The sequence below is a fragment of the Lepidochelys kempii genome, chromosome 23 (assembly GCF_965140285.1).
Source record: "Lepidochelys kempii isolate rLepKem1 chromosome 23, rLepKem1.hap1, whole genome shotgun sequence".
NCBI lineage: Eukaryota > Metazoa > Chordata > Testudines > Cheloniidae > Lepidochelys > Lepidochelys kempii.
Genome location: NC_136402.1, coordinates 795619 through 814053, shown reverse-complemented (window position 1 = coordinate 814053; position 18435 = coordinate 795619). Strand labels below are relative to the sequence as shown.

Below are 18435 nucleotides of genomic sequence, written 5' to 3'. Positions count from 1 at the left end.
GACTGGTCAGGGATGGGGGTGCGGGCGAGGGTCCCCAGGTGCCCCAGAGCCGCGCTCTCTTCTCCAGCCCAAGCCCCCTGCCCTGGGGTGGGGTGGAGAGGCACCTGTGCCGGGAGGGGGGTGGGGAAGAGGGTCCTTGGAGCCCCCAGAGCTCAGGGGGTGCTTCCTATTCCTGGGGGCTGCATAGGTGTCCCTCCCTTCTTTGCTCTGCAGCCAGGCGCGGGCAGATTCCTTGGAGGCTGAGAATGGGAAATTCTCTGAGACTAGGTGCAGGCTCTGCAGTCAAAGAGATACCCCCACTCCCACAGCATTAAGGGGGGCAGAGCTCTGTCTCCTGGGGACCGGATGGGGTGGTGAGCCGGCAGGGCGCCGAGGGGAGGGGGCTGGTCTGGGCCCTGCCGCCGTGGGGGCAGTCTGGGTGGGAGAGGCTGGCATGGCGCAGGGGGGCCGGGGCCGGCCCAGCGCGGGGGGCGGGTCTGGCACGGGGCGGGTCCGGGTCCGGCACGGGAGTGGGGGCGGGGGAGAGGCGAGGCTGCCCAAAGCGGGCAGGGCTCGGACGGGGCCGGCAGGACAGGAGTTTCGCGGGCGCCCCGGGCCGCGCCAGCCTCCCCCGTGCGCCCTGGGCGCAGCCGGCATGAAGCAGCGGGAGGGAGACGGGCCCGGGCAGCCGGTGCCCCCCAGCTACGCCGGGGATCGGCCGCGGGGGGGCGGGAAGCTGCTGCTGGGGGGGGGCCGGGCCCCCCCGCGCTGGCTGCGCGTCGCCACCGTCTGCGCCTATTTCCTCTGCGTCTCGCTGGCCGCGCTGCTCCTGGTGATTTACTACGGGCTGGTGTGGGCGCCGCGGGGCCCCGGCGCGGAGAACGGCACCGCGCCCGGCCCGCAGGCCCCGCGGCTCTGCAACCTCAGCGGGCCCGGGCAGCGGCTGCAGGCGGCGGCGGCGGCCCCGGGGGGCGGCCCGCGGCCCGCGCAGGGGGAGAGGCGAGGGCAGCAGGGCCCCGCGGGGCGCACGGGCTGGAGAGGCCGCGACTGGACCCACTGAGGCGCCGGAGGATGGAGCCGCCCCTAGCCGTGGGACCGAGCCGGGGCAGGAGGCAGCAGCCCCCCCGGCGGGATGAGACCAGGACGGAGCCGGGGCCCGCGGCCTGGGCGCAAAGGGCTCCCCACGCATCGGCGGCCGCAGGAGCCGGACGGTGGAAGCCCCAAAGCGCAGAGACGGCGGGGGGCAGGTGTCCCCCCACTTCCGGGAGAGGCGCCCAGAAAAGTCCAAACAGCCTCAGGGGGCGGCCAAGGTCAGGCCCGGGAGAGGCGCAGCTGGGGCGGGGCCGCGTGTGGACTGGCTGAGCCGGGAGAAGGGCCTGGAGGCTCCCGGGGGGGCAGGAGGCTAACCTAGCAGCATAGCCCCCCCGCCCCCAAGGCACCGTGTGCTGGCGCCGGCAGCCTGGGGTGCTTTGGGTGTCAAGGCCATAATGGACTCAGACTCCCAGGGCCACCGGTCTGTGGGGCCTGGACTGCGGGCCTTGGGCTCAGCAAATCCTGTATCCTCCTCTCTGTCTGTCTGTCTGTCTAATAAACCACTCGCTGCTCCTGCCCAGCCTGTGTCCTGCGCCGTGCCATTAAACTTACCCATGGGTAGGGGGCATGGGAGCAGGGGGCGGGGTGGGGGTGGAATTGCAGGGAGCAGGGTGAGGGGTGGGAATTGCAGGGGGGGTTGCAGGAAACAGGGGGAGGGGTGGGAGTTGCAGGGGGAGGGAGAGACCGTGTCACTTTAGCCCATTCCCATCTGTGGGAGTCGTCGCATCCAGACTGGCAGTCAGCAGATACCCTCCAGTCTCCCATATTCCATACAGCATCGCACCCCCCATGCAAAATTGATGCAGAAAGGGGTGTCCCTGGGCACTGCTGAAGGCTTCACAGGAATTTTCATTCAGTATTGTGACGGGTTGGGTCACAGAAACCCCTTTGGGGCTGCCACCTGGTGTGCCTAGACTATGTCTGAGCCTGTTTTCCCTGCCAGCTTGGGACCTCAGTGCCCTGCCTGGTTTGAGCCAGACACGCTAGCCTGCTGCAACCCAGACCCAGGCCTGAACTACGTCCCCTGCAAGCTTAACTGAAAACAGCTTAAGAAGTACTCCTGTCTCCAGCACTCAGGTACCCAGCTCCCAATGGGGTCCAAACCCCAAATACATCCGTTTTACCCTGTATAAAGCTTAAATTGTTTGCCCTCTATAACACTGAGAGAGAGATATGCACAGCTGTTTGCACCCCCCCTCCCCCGGTATTAATACATACTCTGGGTTAATTAAAAAAGTAAAAAGTGATTTTATTAAATACAAGAAGTGGGATTTAAGTAGTTCCAAGTAATAACAGACAGTACAAAGTGAATTACCAAGCAAAATAAAACAAAACATGCAATACAGTAAGAAAACTGAATACAGATAAAAATGCCACCCTCAGAGGTGTTGCAATATGCTTCTATCACAGACTGGACGCCTTCCTAGTCAGGGCCCAACCCTTTCCCCTGGTACAGCCCTTGTTCCAGCTCAGATGGCAGTTTAACATCAACTTTATCCATATGTAACAGAAATGGTTTATCACAATCAGCTTTGACTCAAACAGACTTTTTTTGGTAAGGTTTATCATGGAAATAACAATGTTACTGAATCCCTTTACAAACTCGTGGTAATATTTGATTGGGTCAATAGTGGCTTGGGCCTTTCGTGATCTCGCCAGGAGTTCTAGAAAATAGCTAGTTTATCCCTGTAAGCTACGACCTGGTGTATCTTCTGTGCCAACGACTAGGCAAATCTTCCCCCCTCCCTTGTCAGCCAGGTAATTTGCATCAAGTGACACTAGTTTTCAAATTCTCATCATTGTGCATGCCGCAAAATTTCTTTCCCTTTCTTAGAGTTGACTCATCCTTCCCGTCAGCAGGATCGGGTCCTTTCCCCCTCACCTTTCTCCTAGAGAGTTGAGAGCTGAACCTCCCTGCTTACAAGAACCCTTTGGCTGGCTAGGTGTGTCCACCAACTGCAGCCCCTCTGGGCTCCAAGCATCTACACAGATGCTCTCCTGCATTCTTGCTTTCAGATCTACCACCCCCGCCAGCTTAGAGACTGGACTCTGTTTACAGGGACATAATCAATCAATCCCTACCAACAAGTCAGAATCAGAATTCTGCTTGCTCTCCACTCCCCACTCTTGGTTCCACATCGGAGCAGACGGGCCCGAGCCCACCTCTGGCCCCTCTCCCTGCTCCTAAGGGCTGAACTAGGCAATTTGCCCGCAGAGCCCTGGAGCTTCCTGTTCGCGGCATTATAAAACCTCAGCGTTCGTTGCCCGTCAGCGCTTGGGAAAATCGCCTGCAGCCCGGACGCAGCCCGCGGGGTCTGGGCACACGGGGCGAGTGCTTGCTTAGCTCTGTGCCGCTGTTATGCTGACACCGGATCTTTTTAGGGGACAAGGCAATATGCCATGATTATTATGATAACACAATTTGATTTATAACCAATAGCTAATATCTAATACCTGTATACCCATACCCAGTCGCACCCCCACCCAGTGTTCTGCAGATGCTGTACAGTCACCTGTTCTGAACGTAGCTTGAGTCCGTAGCTTGATTTCGCAGCTTGGGATTGTAGCTCGTGGCGGCTAACTGTCCAGGAAAGCTGGGCACGAGGAAGAGCCAGGTCTCTGTCGATCGCGCACCGATGCCCTTCCATGTTGGCAGCAGAACGTTACCCAAAGTCTTCCATCTCCCCCATCCTTTTTGTAGGCTTCAGTTTGAACAAGCGTCTGTGGGCCTTGCTGTGTCACGCTGCCTCTGGGTCCTGTGTGGTTGATCACCCATCAATTGCAGACGTGACTTTCAGCCTTGGACCTGGCTTTGATCTTGTTTCCATTGCAACTTTGTTCTGTTCTTTGAGGGTGGACTCTTCTCACTCTTCTCATGCATCCGACAAAGTGGGTATTCACCCACGAAAGCTTATGCTCCAATACGTCTGTTAGTCTATAAGGTGCCACAAGACCCTTTAAAAAGAACAGGAGGACTTGTGGCTCCTTAGAGACGAACAAATTTATTTGAGCATGAGCTTTCGTGAGCTACAGCTCACTTCATCGGATGCTTGCAGTGGAAAATATAGTGGGGAGATTTATGTACACAAAGAACATGAAACAATGGGTGTTACCATACACACCGTAATGAGAGTGATTGCTTAAGGTGAGCTATTACCAGCAGGAGAGTGGGGTGGGGTGGGGTGGGGGGGGCACGGACCTTTTGTAGTGATAATCAAGGTGGGCCATTTCCAGCATTTGACAAGAACATCTGAGGAACGGTGGGGGGTGGGGAAATAAACATGGGGAAATAGTTTTACTTTGTGTAATGACCCATCCACTCCCAGTCTTTATTCAAGCCTAAGTTAATTGTATCCAGTTTGCAAATTAATTCCAATTCAGCAGTCTCTCGTTGTCCATTTATTCTTTTACTGTCCAGTTTGACCAGTGTACATGGCAGAGGGGCATTGCTGGCACATGATGGCATAGATCACAGTGGTGGATGCGCAGGTGAACGAGCCTCTGATAGTGTGGCTGATGTGATTAGGCCCTATGATGGTGTCCCCTGAATAGATATGTGGACACAGTTGGCGATGGGCTTTGTTGCAAGGATAGGTTCCTGGGTTAGTGGTTCTGTTGTGTGGTGTGTGGTTGTTGGTGAGTATTTGCTTCAGGTTAGGGGGCTGTCTGTAAGCAAGGACTGGCCTGTCTCCCAAGATCTGTGAGAGTGATGGGTCGTCCTTCAGGATGGGTTGTAGATCCTTGATTGTGCATTGGAGGGGTTTTAGTTGGGGGCTGAAGGTGATGGTTAGTGGCGTTCTGCACCTATCCTTGCAACAAAGCCCATTGCCAACTGTGCCCACATATCTATTCAGGGGACACCATCACAGGGCCTAATAACATCAGCCACACTATCAGAGGCTCGTTCACCTGCACATCTACCACTGTGATATATGCCATCATGTGCCAGCAATGCTCCTCTGCCATGTACATTGGTCAAACTGGACAGTCTCTACGTAAAAGAATAAATGGACACAAATCAGACGTCAAGAATTATAACATTCAAAAACCAGTCGGAGAACACTTCAATCTCTTTGGTCACTCGATTACAGACCTAAAAGTCGCAATATTACCACAAAAAGACTTCAGAAACAGACTCCAAGGAGAGACTGCTGAATTGGAATTAATTTGCAAATTGGATACAATTAACTTAGGCTTGAATAAAGACTGGGAGTGGATGGGTCATTACACAAAGTAAAACTATTTCCCCATGTTTATTCCCCCCGCCCTGCTGTTCCTCAGACGTTCTTATCAACTGCTGGAAATGGCCCACCTTGATTATCACTACAAAAGGTCCGTTCCCCACCCCCCACTCTCCTGCTGGTAATAGCTCACCTTACCTGATCACTCTCCTTACAGTCTGTATGGTAACACCCATTGTTTCATGTTCTCTGTGTATATAAATCTCCCCACTGTATTTTCCAATGAATGTATGCGATGAAGTGAGCTGTAGCTCACGAAAGCTCATGCTCAAATAAATGGGTTAGTCTCTAAGGTGCCACAAGTCCTCCTTTTCTTTTTGCGGATACAGACTAACACGGCTGCTACTCTGAAAAAAGACTCTTTGCTGCTTTTACAGATCCAGACTAACATGCTACCCCTCTGATGCTCTTCTCACTTTGTAAGGGCTGTTGTCTGCATCTTCAGCCGTTGGTGTTTGCACTTCACCTGATCAGGACAGGCTGTGGCTGGAGGTTGATTCCATTATCCATGCATCCCTCAGTCACACATCTGAACTAAGCTAATAAGGTTACAGCAGGTTTTGCAAAATGGACTAAGCATTTCAAAATGGAGTTTTAGTTACAATATGGAAAAAACAACTTCATTCTTTAGCTCTCCACTGCGGGCCCGGAGCCATCTCTTCTCGGGGGCGTGGTGGGGCCTTCCAGCGGGGAACAGCCGAGCCCATGGGGCAAATGCTGGTGTCTTCCAGCCTGCACTTCGTGGGCAGCAGCTCCTCCACAGGACATATTCAAAGGGTTTAGGGGTGAGATTCTGTCTGCTCCCCCCTGCATCCTCGTGCCACAGCTGGGGTGTGTCCCCCATGCAGCATTTCCCACAGCCACTGTGCTGAGCTGGAGAGTGGCATGGCCATCCGGGGGCACGGCCAGCTAGGACAACCCAGCCGGCGGAAAATGGGGCTCCATCAGGGTGCAGAGCCGCAGAGAACAGAACCCAGGAGCCCTGTTGCTCTGACCACTAGCCCCTGCCGCTCTAAACCATTAGCTCCTCTGCCTAGCTCTGGGGCTAGGACCCTGGAGTCCTGGGTCCCAGTGTGGGGGAGGGGAGGTGGGACCCCCGGTGGCTAATGAAGAGACGGCCCAGGTGCCCGTTTTCACTCACACAGGTGCAATTGTGGAGTTTCTGAGGTAGGAACGCAGAGGCAGAATTAGGCCTGAAGTGGGCCCCTGCCCCGCCCCCTGCAGCTAGCAAAGGCCTCTCAGCTGGGAGGGCTGCAGGTAGCTACCCCAGAGGAGTCCTGTGTTCCTGCCCCAGCTCTGGGAGGGGGCTACAGTCTGAGGGGTCCCTCTGCTTCCTTCTCTCCTGGGTAGAAGGAGATGGAGGTAGGGCTGGTTCCTACCCACCCTCCTGTAGCTACCCCCCATTGCGGCAGCCTCAGCAGAGGAGACATCTGAATGGGCCTGGGCTGGAGTCCCCCCCAGAGGGTCCCTCAGGGCAGGGCCGAAATGCATCAGTGGGGCTTGGGTTCTGTGGATAGCGCCCAAGGTGCAGACAGCTGGGAGGCCCCATGGCAAGGAGCTCACAGCTGGGCGAGAGTGCGGGGCACTATGCCCTCCCTAGCGCTGCAGCAGGAAGCAGGTTGAGATGAGGTTTTTGCAAGGGGAGACTCTCTCCGGCCCCAGGCTGGCCCCAGCTGCCCACACTGTCTGCAGCGACATGGCTGCTGGCAGCAGACAGGTGTCCCGCCATGCCTCAGTGGCTCTGAGACGCCGGGGCGGAAGGCTCATGTGAGCCAAAACCTTACCCGCTTGGCTGGGTGAGTTAATCTCCCCAGGATGCAATTTGGTTCCAGACAGCCCCTTTGAGATCTCCTGTGTCCGACTCGTCTGTCTGCGCAGGGTCCCTCTGCCATCATCGCCCCCGTCCTGAGCAGGTGTGTGTCAGGCGGGGAGCTGAGAGTGTAACTTGCACTGTCATTTACCCCACGGCAGAGTGTAGCTGTTCTGACCCGGGGGGCGTTTCACGGGTGTAAACACCTGCATGACATGGTGGGGGATGGAGAACAGGGCCCTAGTGAGGCCCAGAATGGTTTAGGTGTGGGTGGCAGCACCAGGAATCGAACCCAGAGCTCCAGGAATGGGGGTGGAAGCCTCCACCACAGCCAGGTTCCTTTCTGGGCTGCCACCCCATCTCTGACCCCTCTCCCTGCTCCTAAGGGCTGAACTAGGCAATTTGCCTGCAGAGCCCTGGAGCTTCCTGTTTGCGATTATAAAACCTCAGCGTTCGCTGCCTGTCGGCACTTGGGAAAATCGCCTGCAGCCCGGACGCAGCCCGTGGGGTCTGGGCACACGGGGTGAGTGCTTGCTTAGCTCTGTGCCGCGGGCCCGGAGCCATCTCTTCTCAGGGGCATGGGGGGCTTTCCAGCCAGGAACAGCCGAGCCCATGGGGCAAATGTCGGTGTCTTCCAGCCTGCACTTTGCGGGCGGCTTCTGTCCAGCCGCTCTGGCATTGTCATTATCTCAGACAGGCACAAGTTGCTGTGGTTAGGCTGGTTTGGGCCTCAAAGCTTGTTAAGCCGCTCAGGGCGTTGCTGAAAGTGGCCTGATCAAAGGAGGGTGTCTATCAGAATCCAGGTGAGGCAGTGCCACCCACCTTAAGTGCGGGCTCTGGGCTGGCACTCCTAGATCATTTGCTTTTTCCCCCCGGTCCCTTGGGCTTGCTCTGATAGTCTGCCCGCAAATCGCCCCGCAGCAGCAGCGCTTGCTCCCGGACCAGCCGTGTCCCAGGTCAGGGTTTGCCTGTCCCGGTGGCTGCATTTGGGGTAGGAGCTTTCGATAGGCTGGGCCAGCCTGTGAGTTGTTGGGACGGTCTCGGGGTTTGTCCATGGTGTGGCAAGCCTGTTCGGTTTGATGCTGGCAGCTCAATTCCTGGCACCCACGTCTTCTCTTCTCTAATGGGCAACCATTATTCGTCGCTGCAGCACAACAAGTCTTGAGCTGCCTCTGCACAGGTGAGGTTTTTGGTATGACTGAGGTATGAATGTAAAGTGGTGCGGTTATACTGGTGTCACTCCTGTGTAGACACACGTATTCCGCATCAGGGCAGCCACTTTTCAGGGTAGTTGAGGTTGCCTGGGGAGGAGTTGGCGCTAACCAGAAGAAGCCCCTTGGATACCTCAGTGCCCCCTTGGCGGCTTACCCCAGCCTAACACAGTTGGTGGAACTGGTCACACTTCCCTTTGTGGACCAGGCTTGAGATTTTCCCCTGCACCAGGGATTTGGTTCTGGTTCTGCTTCTGTGTTTGCGAAACTGGATTGCTCTGTGGCTTGAAACTCTGCTGCATCGGAGCTGCTGTCTGCCTTGGGCTAAAGAGCCCCATTTCTGCACGTTTAGCTCTGTGAGAACTGTACATGCTGACACGCAGTCACCTGCTCTGGCCACTAGACTCCACTGCCCTCCCAGAGCTGGGGGGGGATAGAACCCAGGAGTCCTGGCTCCCAGCCCCCTGCTCTGACCCACTAGCCCCCACGCCCCTTCCAGAGCTGGGAATAGAGCCCAGGAGTCCTGGCTCCCATCAGCCCCTGGGTAACCAATAGCTCCCGCTCCCCTCCCAGAGCTGGGGAGCGAATCCGTGAATCTGAGGTTGTGCTGTTGCGCGATCACATTATTCCTGTCGCCAGCCTAAAGCAGGGGAGATGCCGAGCTCAGGCACTTGCTGCTACCCGTGTGGGGCCCGTCTCCTGACTGCAGCGCAGTGACCTGCACCACTCAGACGGGGGTTTTCACTGAGGGCCCACTCCTGTAGGCATTGCTGCCCAAGCCCCCGGATCAGGGCCCGCACCCAGAGAGAGTGCTTTATAAATAACGGTTGTTTTTTCCTACCTGCCCCAACGGCATGGCCTTGCTGTTTCATCACAGAAAGGAAGTGACATTGGGCAACTGGCTCCTCACTGAAGAGTCATTAGCCTCCAATGGCCATTCGCTGGCCTGTGCAAAAGGCACTGGGGGTCTCAGCCCAGCTCCCAAGAGGGCAGGCGCCCATCTACCCATTGGTGCCACCTGGGCCCCTGGGGGCTAGGCAGAGCAGAGAGGCCAAGGACTGAGGTCTTGTCTGCTCTGGGGGTCCCAGCTACCCCCGTGCAAACACTGCTGTATGCTGTGATTTGCTTTCCAAGCAGCGTTCAGCCGGACCAGTGCAAACAATGGCGTAGCCTGTCTAGGCAAGGGGTGTGCAGCGGGGCAGGAACTGGGATCGGGGCACATTGCCAGCGCAACCAATGCCTGGGTGGGTGGTGGGGCTTGGATCCCATCTCATCCTGGAGGGGGTGCAGCCGGCAGGGCCCCGGGGACAGTGCTTGGGGGAAGCCATCCTGGTAGCACCTAGGCAGCAGATTCACTTTATCCAGCACCAAATTCACACATGCTAATTCCTGCAGATTAAAATTAAAAACAAACCTGTGAGTGATTCCAGCTGCTCCGAGCCCCGTTTCCACCCGCTTCCCTGCAGTTTGGGGGCTTGAGGCGTTCCCAAGACCAGGGGGCTGCTAGCGGGGGTGGGGGTTGGTTTAAAACCAGGAACATTCTCAAGGGCAGGGTTTTTTCGGGGAGGGGTTAAGGACAGGGATGGGGGATGAACCCTAATAATTCATGGCCGTTAAGCCGCGGGCTGGGCTGCATGCTCCCCTGCAATGAGACTGGTGGGAAACATCGATTTTCCCTCCCAGTGTGGATGAGGCCAGGGCCTGCCTAGCATGGTATCCCGTCTGTGACAGTGCCCAGCACTATCTCACTCAGAGAAAGGTGTAAAACTCCTTGTAGCTCTGGAGCAGCCTGTCCGCAGGGAAAGGTCGTCCCCCCCCAACACCTCTCAGTCAGTATAGATCCTGGCCACACTTCCTGAGTCCTTCCCAGCGGGACGCCAGGTGGTCTCGTGAGTACAAATGTTCAATTCTTTTTTAAAAATCCTGCTAAGCTCCTGGCCTCACAGAGATCAAATGTCGGTGAGTTCCACAGGCCAATCTGGATCTGTGTTTTCATAAAACTCTGTGGTTACAGTGCCATTCCTGCAGAGTAGCAGGAAGTGACTAGCCTTTGTATTTTATTGTTTGTTTACAGGATACAGAGCCTGGTGCAGAATGAATGCCACCGAGCTGTATGTTGACTATCCTGACTGGAACAGTAACTTCACTGCGCCCGACTTCGACCTGCCGACTCCGCTGCCTTTCCAGCTGACCCCCGTCCTGTGGGCCTCTCTGGTTCTCTACTCCCTCGTCTTCCTGCTGGGCGTGCCGGGGAACGCGGCTGTCATCTGGGTGACGGGCTTCGGGATGAAACGCACGGTGAACACCGTCTGGTTCCTCAACCTGGCGGTGGCCGACCTCCTCTGCTGCCTGGCGCTGCCCTTCCTGGCCGTGCCCGTGGCCCGCGACAACCGCTGGGAGCTGGGTGACTTCGCCTGCAAGCTGCTCCCATCCCTCGCCATCCTGAACATGTTTGCCAGCGTCCTGCTCCTGACGGCCATCAGCCTGGACCGCTGCGCCCTGGTGACCAGGCCTGTCTGGTGCCAGAACCACCGCACGACCCGACTGGCCTGGGGCCTGAGCGGGGCAGCCTGGCTCCTGGCTCTGCTCATGACCCTCCCAACCTTCATCTTCCGGACGACGCACGCCAAGGCGTTCTCAGACAAAGTGATGTGTGTCTTGGAGTACACTCGCGTGTCCGGTTACCAGACCGCCGTCGAGGTGACCGTCGCTACCTTCCGCTTCGCCGCCGGCTTCCTGGTCCCCTTCGTGGTGATCGCCACCTGCTACGGCCTGGTCCTGGCCCGTGTCCACAGGAGCCGTTTCACCCACTCGCGCAAGACCATTAAGGTCGTTCTTGTGGTGATCATCGGCTTCTTCGTGTGCTGGCTCCCCTACCACGTGGTGGGGCTGATCTTGGCCGCCCACAAGCCCAGCACGAGCCTGTTCAAAGGCGCCTTTGAGTCCGACCCCCTGATTGTGGGCCTGGCCTACGTCAACAGCTGCCTCAACCCCGTCATCTACGTCATCATGGGCCAGGACTTCAAAGACCGGTTCCAGCGCTCACTGAAGTCCATCCTCCGCAACGTGCTGAGCGAGGATTCACTCCACTCCGTGGCTGACAGCAGGAGGAAGACCAGATCCACGCTGGAGACCAAGTCCACAATGGAGGACCGGAGCATCGGGGTTTGAGCTGGGGAACGGGCCCTCAGCAGCCCCACCGCAGGCCGGGCTTGTGACATGGCAGGCGACAGCTGCCTCCCCTTTGCTCGCTGTCGTTACCCTGGGGGGTCCGTGTAGGGCACACAGCCGTGTGGCCACCGCCCCTCGCGTGCCCCAGGCCCCTGCAGGCTGTGGGGCGGGGCAGACGGTGATTTAATGCATGGTGCCTCCTCTATATTTGCATATCTGAATATTCATGCCCTCATTCTCCTATTTCCCCATCATCCAACCCTTTGGAGCCTCACACTCCTTCCAGCTCCTGCCTTGATTCCCCCCAATCTGCAGTGCCCCATGTCCCCCTGCCCCAAATTTCTCCTCCATCCCTTCCCCCCAGTCTGGCGCCACCCCCAGCAATCCCTCTGCCAGAGAGACGTGGCTGGAGCGCTCTACAACCAGATCTCCATGGCTACAGGCCACATGCTGGGTGGGTCTCCTCTCTGGCTAGGGTCCTCTCTGTGGTTGGAGACCTCCATGCCGTGGGGTCTCCTCTATGGCTGGGGTCCTCCGAGGGAGATCCTGCCTCCAGGAGGCTAACTATAGAGACGTGGCGCACGGAGCCTCACCCTCAGCTCTGCGGCTGTCCCAGGCAGGAGCCCTCAGCCTGGGCCCTCCTCTCCCAAGCTACGGAGGTAACGCCTCTGCCGGGCAGCAGTAGTAGCCTGTTACCCTCTTATGCAAATCAACCATGAGAGGGCGACAGAGACCCACCCTCCCTAGCGCTGGGCTTACAGAGACCCAGAGCTGCAGGGCGTGACTCTCCCTGCCCCTCATGCAGGCGTCGGCACCAGCCCTGGGTGTGACGCACAGGTCAGAATGGGGCAGCGTCTGGGCACGCACGGTGCAGGGGTGCAACTGAGCACCTGAGAGCCAGGTGCCCATGTGCATCCATGCAAGCAGCCCCTGTGCAAGGCTGCTGCAAGCAGCATCCACTGGGGGAAGATTACCGGAGAGTTTCTAGCTTCCCACCCCTGTTGCCAGAGGCTCCGAATTTTCTGTAACTTCCCCGTTTTAGTGCTGGGATTTTGGGGTTGGGTTTTTGGAGCCAACCGCTGCCCCCCCCGCCCAGCATCCCACAGGGGCACCGTCCTGGAAATGGTGGTGGTTTGGGTTTTGTGTCGTGGGGGAGGATGACTGGCAGGAATTCACTGCCCTCCTGCTACAGGGCCCGAGCCAGCCCCGACAAGGGGGCAAGTTGTTGAGGTTACAGGGCTGCGTGCACCTCTGCCACGCCAGGCGTGGGGCACAGCACCCTGTGTAGCAGCCGTGCTGACCCAGAGGGTCTGAGAGAGTCCTCTGGGGCTTCCCTTTGGGAGCCTGTGCCCAGCAAGCCAAGGTATTGTTTGTTTTAACAATGGGAACAAAGCATGGGGGGGGGAGGGTTTTAAAAACACAGTCTGCGACCATTTTTTTCGTACCTAAATCCACTCTGTGATGGGGATCTAGACAGGGCCGGCGTCATCAGTTGCCCCAGCGGCTCCTGCATGTCACCCTGGCCCCCCAAACAGCCCCCCCCCAAGGAGATGCTAGTTACAAACTGCTCGAGCCCCTTTGCTTGCCGGTGTGCCCAGGCCTTGGGCTGGCCTGGCGCTATCTCCTACCAGCACTCGGGCGTTTGCTGAGCAGTGGCTTATCTTGAGCTGTCCTGCCTCCTTCCTGCTTTATTGTGTGGCCAGACACCGGCTGAGCTGAACCAATAGCTTCATCCCGCAACGTCCACGGACAGCAGCCATTTCTTGTCAGGGCATGGCTCCAGCTCCGCCACCCCTCGACTCTCGTCCCTCCTGAACACCGGCCTCTGGAGCAGCTGGGACTGGCTGGGCAGAGATGGGAGACTGAGGCAGAGTGAGTCCTGCCCTGATCCGTGGGCCCAGAACCCCCCAGGAGGCCTCACCGTGACGCTCCCTCCGGCCCCGTGTGATTGTGCATTGCTCCGTCAGGGCTTGGCAGCCCCGGCCCAGTGGCTCCCCCTCGCCCCTGGGCTGAGGTCCCCCTGCCCCGGCCGATCAACAGGTGGCTCTGTGGCTTGATCCTTGGCTCTACGCCTTCCTCCGTGAGACTGTACGGGGCTGTGCTGCCAGTTACCCGGGCGAGGCCCCTGCACTGCCTGCTGGCTCGGCACCAATGTGTTCCTGGGCGTATGTCCAGGTTTGCCATAAACACAGACGTGGCTGCTGCCGGGTCTCTCCTTGACGATGAGTGTGCGGGGCCTGGGGGTGGGGTGGGCATGAAGCCACCTGTTTATCTGCCGGGGCAGGGGGACCTCGGCCCAGGGGCAAGGCACCCGAGGGGCTGAGAATGGGGCTGCCACACCCTGAAGGGAGCGTTGGCGGGGGGGGGGGGGGTTAGCGGTTCATGGAGCTGTCCACAAGGCTGGGCGTTTCAGGGCGCTGGTTCCACGCACACTGTCCGGGGTTCTCTCTTTGCCAGGGTCCCCGCCAGCAGGGCCTACGCAGACCCGTGCATACACCTTAGGAATCCCGCCCTCCCAGCACGCGGTGCTGCTCCCAGGAGACCCGAGGAACCACTCCCCTGTGCGATGAATAAATGTGCCTCTTTGTCACTGCGTTTGAGTTGGCATTGGGATGTTGGACAGCTGCTTATGGGTTAAAAACTGAGAAGCAGAACCCTGTTCATAGCTGAGCTCAGCAGCTCTGGGCAGCTGCGGTGGGACGTAGCTAGGGACAGCTGCGTGCGGTGCCATGGGGCGGGGGCATGGCCATGAAAGCAGGTGTCTGAAAGGAGCCGCAGGCTGGTTGCCTGGTGGGGTCAATGGTCCGATGAGCTGGGGGTGGCCCTAAAGGCCCCCTCTGCCTCAATCTGTGGCCCTAAAGCGCAAACGGCTGGGGGTGAAACTTTGATGACTGCTATTTTCACAGCGTCTCGCACTGAGCCAGGCGCTTCCCAGTGGGCACAGAGCATGGCATTCCCTGGCCCCAGGACTCCGAGCCTGCGGTCAGATCTGGGCCGGTGCAGGGGGGCCACGACCCAAGGAGCCCAGCCGCTGGGCGCTAGGGGCCTGCTTTTGGATGTGCCACAAGCGAAGGTAGCGGGGAGCGGCAGGGGCCGCACCAGCACAAAGACCTCGCTGTTCTCAGGGACAGCACACGCTGGCCGGCAGGGTGCAAGCAGAAACATCCCCCGTGAGTCTGTGTGTTATGGTTGCACCTAAAGGCCCCAATCCCAGCCTGGGCCCCTCCTTGTTTTAGGGGCTGCAAAGGAGAGCCCCTGCCCACACCGCTAACAAATCCAGAGCCCAGCTGAAAGGTGGCGGGTTTGGTTACACACGTGACCCTGGGGCCAGCAGGATCCTATGGGGGGGACGCAGTTTGGCAGTTGAGTCCAGGCCTCTCTCCCACCCCGCAGGGCAGTAGCAAGGCGCTGACTGCAGTTCTCGTTTCCGGTGTTTATTTGGAGGCTGGTCACAGGACAGCTGGGGAATGTTCTTGCTGCCCTAAGCAAACTGGCAGCTGATGAAGCAATTGGCCCCTGCCCCCCTGCCCAGGGAGCCAGCCATCCCAGCTGTGGGGAGGGTGGGAGGAGCTGTAAAAATGTAGAAATGCCGGGGCTTATGCAAGCAGCTGCGGGCTGTTGCAGAGGTTCTGGGTGGAGTTCTTAGCACACCAGCCTCTCGGGAAGTGGCCCCTGTCAAGGTTCCTTCCCCACTCTGAACTCTAGGGTACAGATGTGGGGACCTGCATGAAAACCTCCTAAGCTTATTCTTACCAGCTTAGGTTAAAACTTCCCCAGGGTACAAACTATTTTACCCTTTGCCCTTGGACTTTCGCTGCCACCACCAAACATTTAACTGGTTACAGGGAAAGAGTTGTTTGGAAACGCCTTTCCCCCCAAATCCTCCCAACCCTTGCACCCCACTTCCTGGGGAAGGTTTGGTAAAAATCCTCACCAACCTGCATAGGTGAACACAGACCCAAACCCTTGGATCTTAAGAACAATGAAAAAGCAATCAGGTTCTGAAAAGAAGAATTTTAATAGAAGTAAAAAGAATCACCTCTGTAAAATCAGGATGGTAAATACCTTACAGGGTAATCAGATTCAAAACACAGAGAATCCCTCTAGGCAAAACCTTAAGTTACAAAAAGACACACAGATGGAATATCCATTCCATTCAGCACAGCTTATTTCCTCAGCCATTTAAAGAAATCAGAATCTCTCACATCTCTAGCTAGATTACTTACTAAGTTCTAAGACTCCATTCCTGTTCTGTCCCTGGCAAAAGCATCACACAGACAGACCCAGACCCTTTGTTCCCCCCCCCCAGCTTTTGAAAGTATCTTGTCTCCTCATTGGTCATTGTGGTCAGGTGCCAGCAAGGTCATCCTAGCTTCTTAACCCTTTACAGGTGAAAGGGTTTTTCCTCTGGCCAGGAGGGATTTTAAAGGTGCTTACCCTTCCCTTTATATTTATGACAGCCCCCATCTCCGCTCTGTCGAGGGCTATCAGTCCCCCTGCTTTGGGGCTGGAGCTGACCCCTCACTGGGCAGGGGCGGGTTGGAGGGCACATTCTCCAGGGGCAGGTTATCCCATCACCGTCTCTGCAACAGTGGGCGATAGCCTCTATTGAAGACTGGGCTAGAGGGACCCCATGGCTGGTCCAGTCTGGCCATGCACACAATGCTGGGCGTTGTGAGTTTGCCAGGTCTTTGTGAGCACTGCTAATGCCCCCTCCTCTCTCTGGAGGACCTGGGCTCTTGGTCGGTGTGAGTGGGAGCTGCCCCAGCTCCCCTGTGGGATGCTGGGAAGTTCCTACTCCAGCCCCGGCTATGACGCTGCAAAGCAGCCAGGCGCTGAGTGGGGAGTCTCTCACCAGTGCATTTTGACAGGGCCCCTGGCCAGCCCTGCTCTGAGGAGCAGCCGGCAGTGACCCACACCCTGCTCCCCTGGGGGAGGGACTCCAAGGCTGGCGCTAGTTTGTTTGCTTCCCTCTGTGCCATCCGCTGGGGACGGTGTGGGTCCACGCAGTAGGCCCTGCTTCATAAACAGAATCTGAATAGAAAGGGCTAATAAAGGATTCACTGCCGGAGTCCGGCTGGCAGCTTGGCATCCTCCACGGCACCTTCTGCGGCTGTGTGTGCGACATGCATTGTTCACACGTGTGACAGCTGAGTGAGTAACCTTCTCTACACCAGCCCCGACAGCCTGTGCTCGCGTCCTCCCTGCTGGGGCTGAGGCGTTGACAGAGGGAGCCCCGGGCCGAGACTGCGTTGGCAAATACAGGGAAGAGCCCCGATGCTGGAATTTCCCATCACGCCACCCTCACCCCTGGCTCTGGCCAGAGCCCCCCGCAGCCCCTCGCACTCATGGCTCCAGCCGATTCTGCTGCCGCTGCAGAATTCCCAACTTCCCCATCTTCTGCAGCTTTGCTGAGCTTCCTCCTCACGGCAGCCAGGCCTCATTGCCCAACACTCTGGTGAGATGCAAACGCAACCGCAGAGCCAGCTTGTGTGTGTGTGTCCTATTAACCCTTCGGTGGCCTGGGCTGAGTTTTCCCTTTATGCGCCAGGGAAGCAGAGACGACTCCCACCCACGGAGCGCAGCAGCGGCCGGCCCACACCTGGGTGGGGACAGCTTGGCACTGAAGCCTCAGCAGAGGAGGGTGAGCCATTGGGGAAGGCACTGGGCTGGGACTCAGGAGATCTGCCTCCAACTCACAGCTCTGCCACAGACGCCCGCTGAGCCCTGGGGTGAGTAACTCCATCTCTCCGGTCCTCAGCCCCCCCGCTGCCATGTGGGGAGAACGAGCCCTCTTCCGTCTGTTTGCATTGTCAGCTCTTTGGGGCAGAGCCTGTCTCTCACGCTGTGCAGCCCTCGGCACAATGGGGCCCCAGTCTCAGCTGGGCGCACGGAGTGTGACTGTCTCGGTCATGGGGGGGTGTCACTCCCCCACAGCTGCAGGCCAGGGTTACGTCAGAGCAGGACCCTGTCCCATGCCAAGGCAGCTCCCAAGGAGGTCATGGTGCCCATCTTTAAAAAAGGGAAGAAGGAGGATCCTGGGAACTACAGGCCAGTCAGCCTCACCTCAGTCCCTGGAAAAATCATGGAGCAGGTCCTCAAGGAATCAATTCTGAAGCACTTAGAGGAGAGGAAAGTGATCAGGAAGAGTCAGCATGGATTCACCAAGGGCAAGTCATGCCTGACTAATCTAATTGCCTTCTATGATGAGATAACTGGCTCTGTGGATGTGGGGAAAGCAGTGGACGTGTTGTTCCTTGACTTTAGCAAAGCTTTTGACGCGGTCTCCCACAGTATTCTTGCCAGCAAGTTAAAGAAGTATGGGCTGGATGAATGGACTATAAGGTGGATAGAAAGCTGGCTAGATTGTCGGGCTCAACAGGGCCGGTTACGTTCAATATCTTCATTAATGATCTGGAGGATGGTGTGGATCACACCCTCAGCAACTTTGCAGATGACACTAAACTGGGAGGAGAGGTAGATATGCTGGAGGGCAGGGATAGGATACAGAGGGCCCTAGACAAATTAAAGGATTGGGCCAAAAGAAATCTGATGAGGTTCAACAAGGATAAGTGCAGGGTCCTGCACTTAGGACAGAAGAATCCCATGCACCGCTACAGACTAGGGACCGAATGGCTAGGCAGCAGTTCTGCATAAAAGGACCCAGGGGTTACAGTGGACGAGAAGCTGGATATGAGTCAACAGTGTGCCCTTGTTGCCAAGAAGGCCAATGGCATTTTGGGATGTATAAGTAGGGGCATAGCGAGCAGATCGAGGGACGTGATCGTTCCCCTCTATTCGACATTGGTGAGGCCTCATCTGGAGTACTGTGTCCAGTTTTGGGCCCCACACTACAAGAAGGATGTGGAAAAATTGGAAAGAGTCCAGCGGAGGGCAACAAAAATGATTAGGGGACTGGAACACATGACTT

General features: G+C 57.5%; 3 protein-coding genes across 3 annotated transcripts in view; all 3 read left to right on the top strand.

Annotated features, from left to right (window-relative positions):
- The first annotated feature begins 494 nt into the window (after positions 1-494).
- On the top strand, positions 495-1587 carry INAFM1 (InaF motif containing 1). The gene has a single exon (XM_073321367.1). The coding sequence runs from the start codon at positions 635-637 to the stop codon at positions 1037-1039; it is 405 nt and encodes a 134-aa protein (XP_073177468.1). The 5' UTR covers positions 495-634; the 3' UTR covers positions 1040-1587.
- A 5975-nt stretch (positions 1588-7562) lies between these two features.
- Positions 7563-15756, top strand: C5AR1 (complement C5a receptor 1). The gene is given in 3 exon segments (XM_073321893.2): positions 7563-8225; positions 8227-8302; positions 10408-15756. Coding segments are annotated over 3 exon segments (1197 nt in total). The 5' UTR covers positions 7563-8201; the 3' UTR covers positions 11505-15756.
- DHX34 (DExH-box helicase 34) overlaps positions 13315-18435 on the top strand; it is a 28182-nt gene continuing 23061 nt past the window's right edge. The window contains exon 1 of the mRNA XM_073321891.2: positions 13315-13376. The gene's annotated coding sequence lies outside the window, so the exon portion shown is untranslated. The remainder of the gene's footprint in view (positions 13377-18435) is intronic.

Excerpts from the sequence above, each read along its gene's own strand:
- INAFM1 (XM_073321367.1), top strand. The coding sequence starts at position 635 with ATGAAGCAGCGGGAGGGAGACGGGCCCGGGCAGCCGGTGCCCCCCAGC.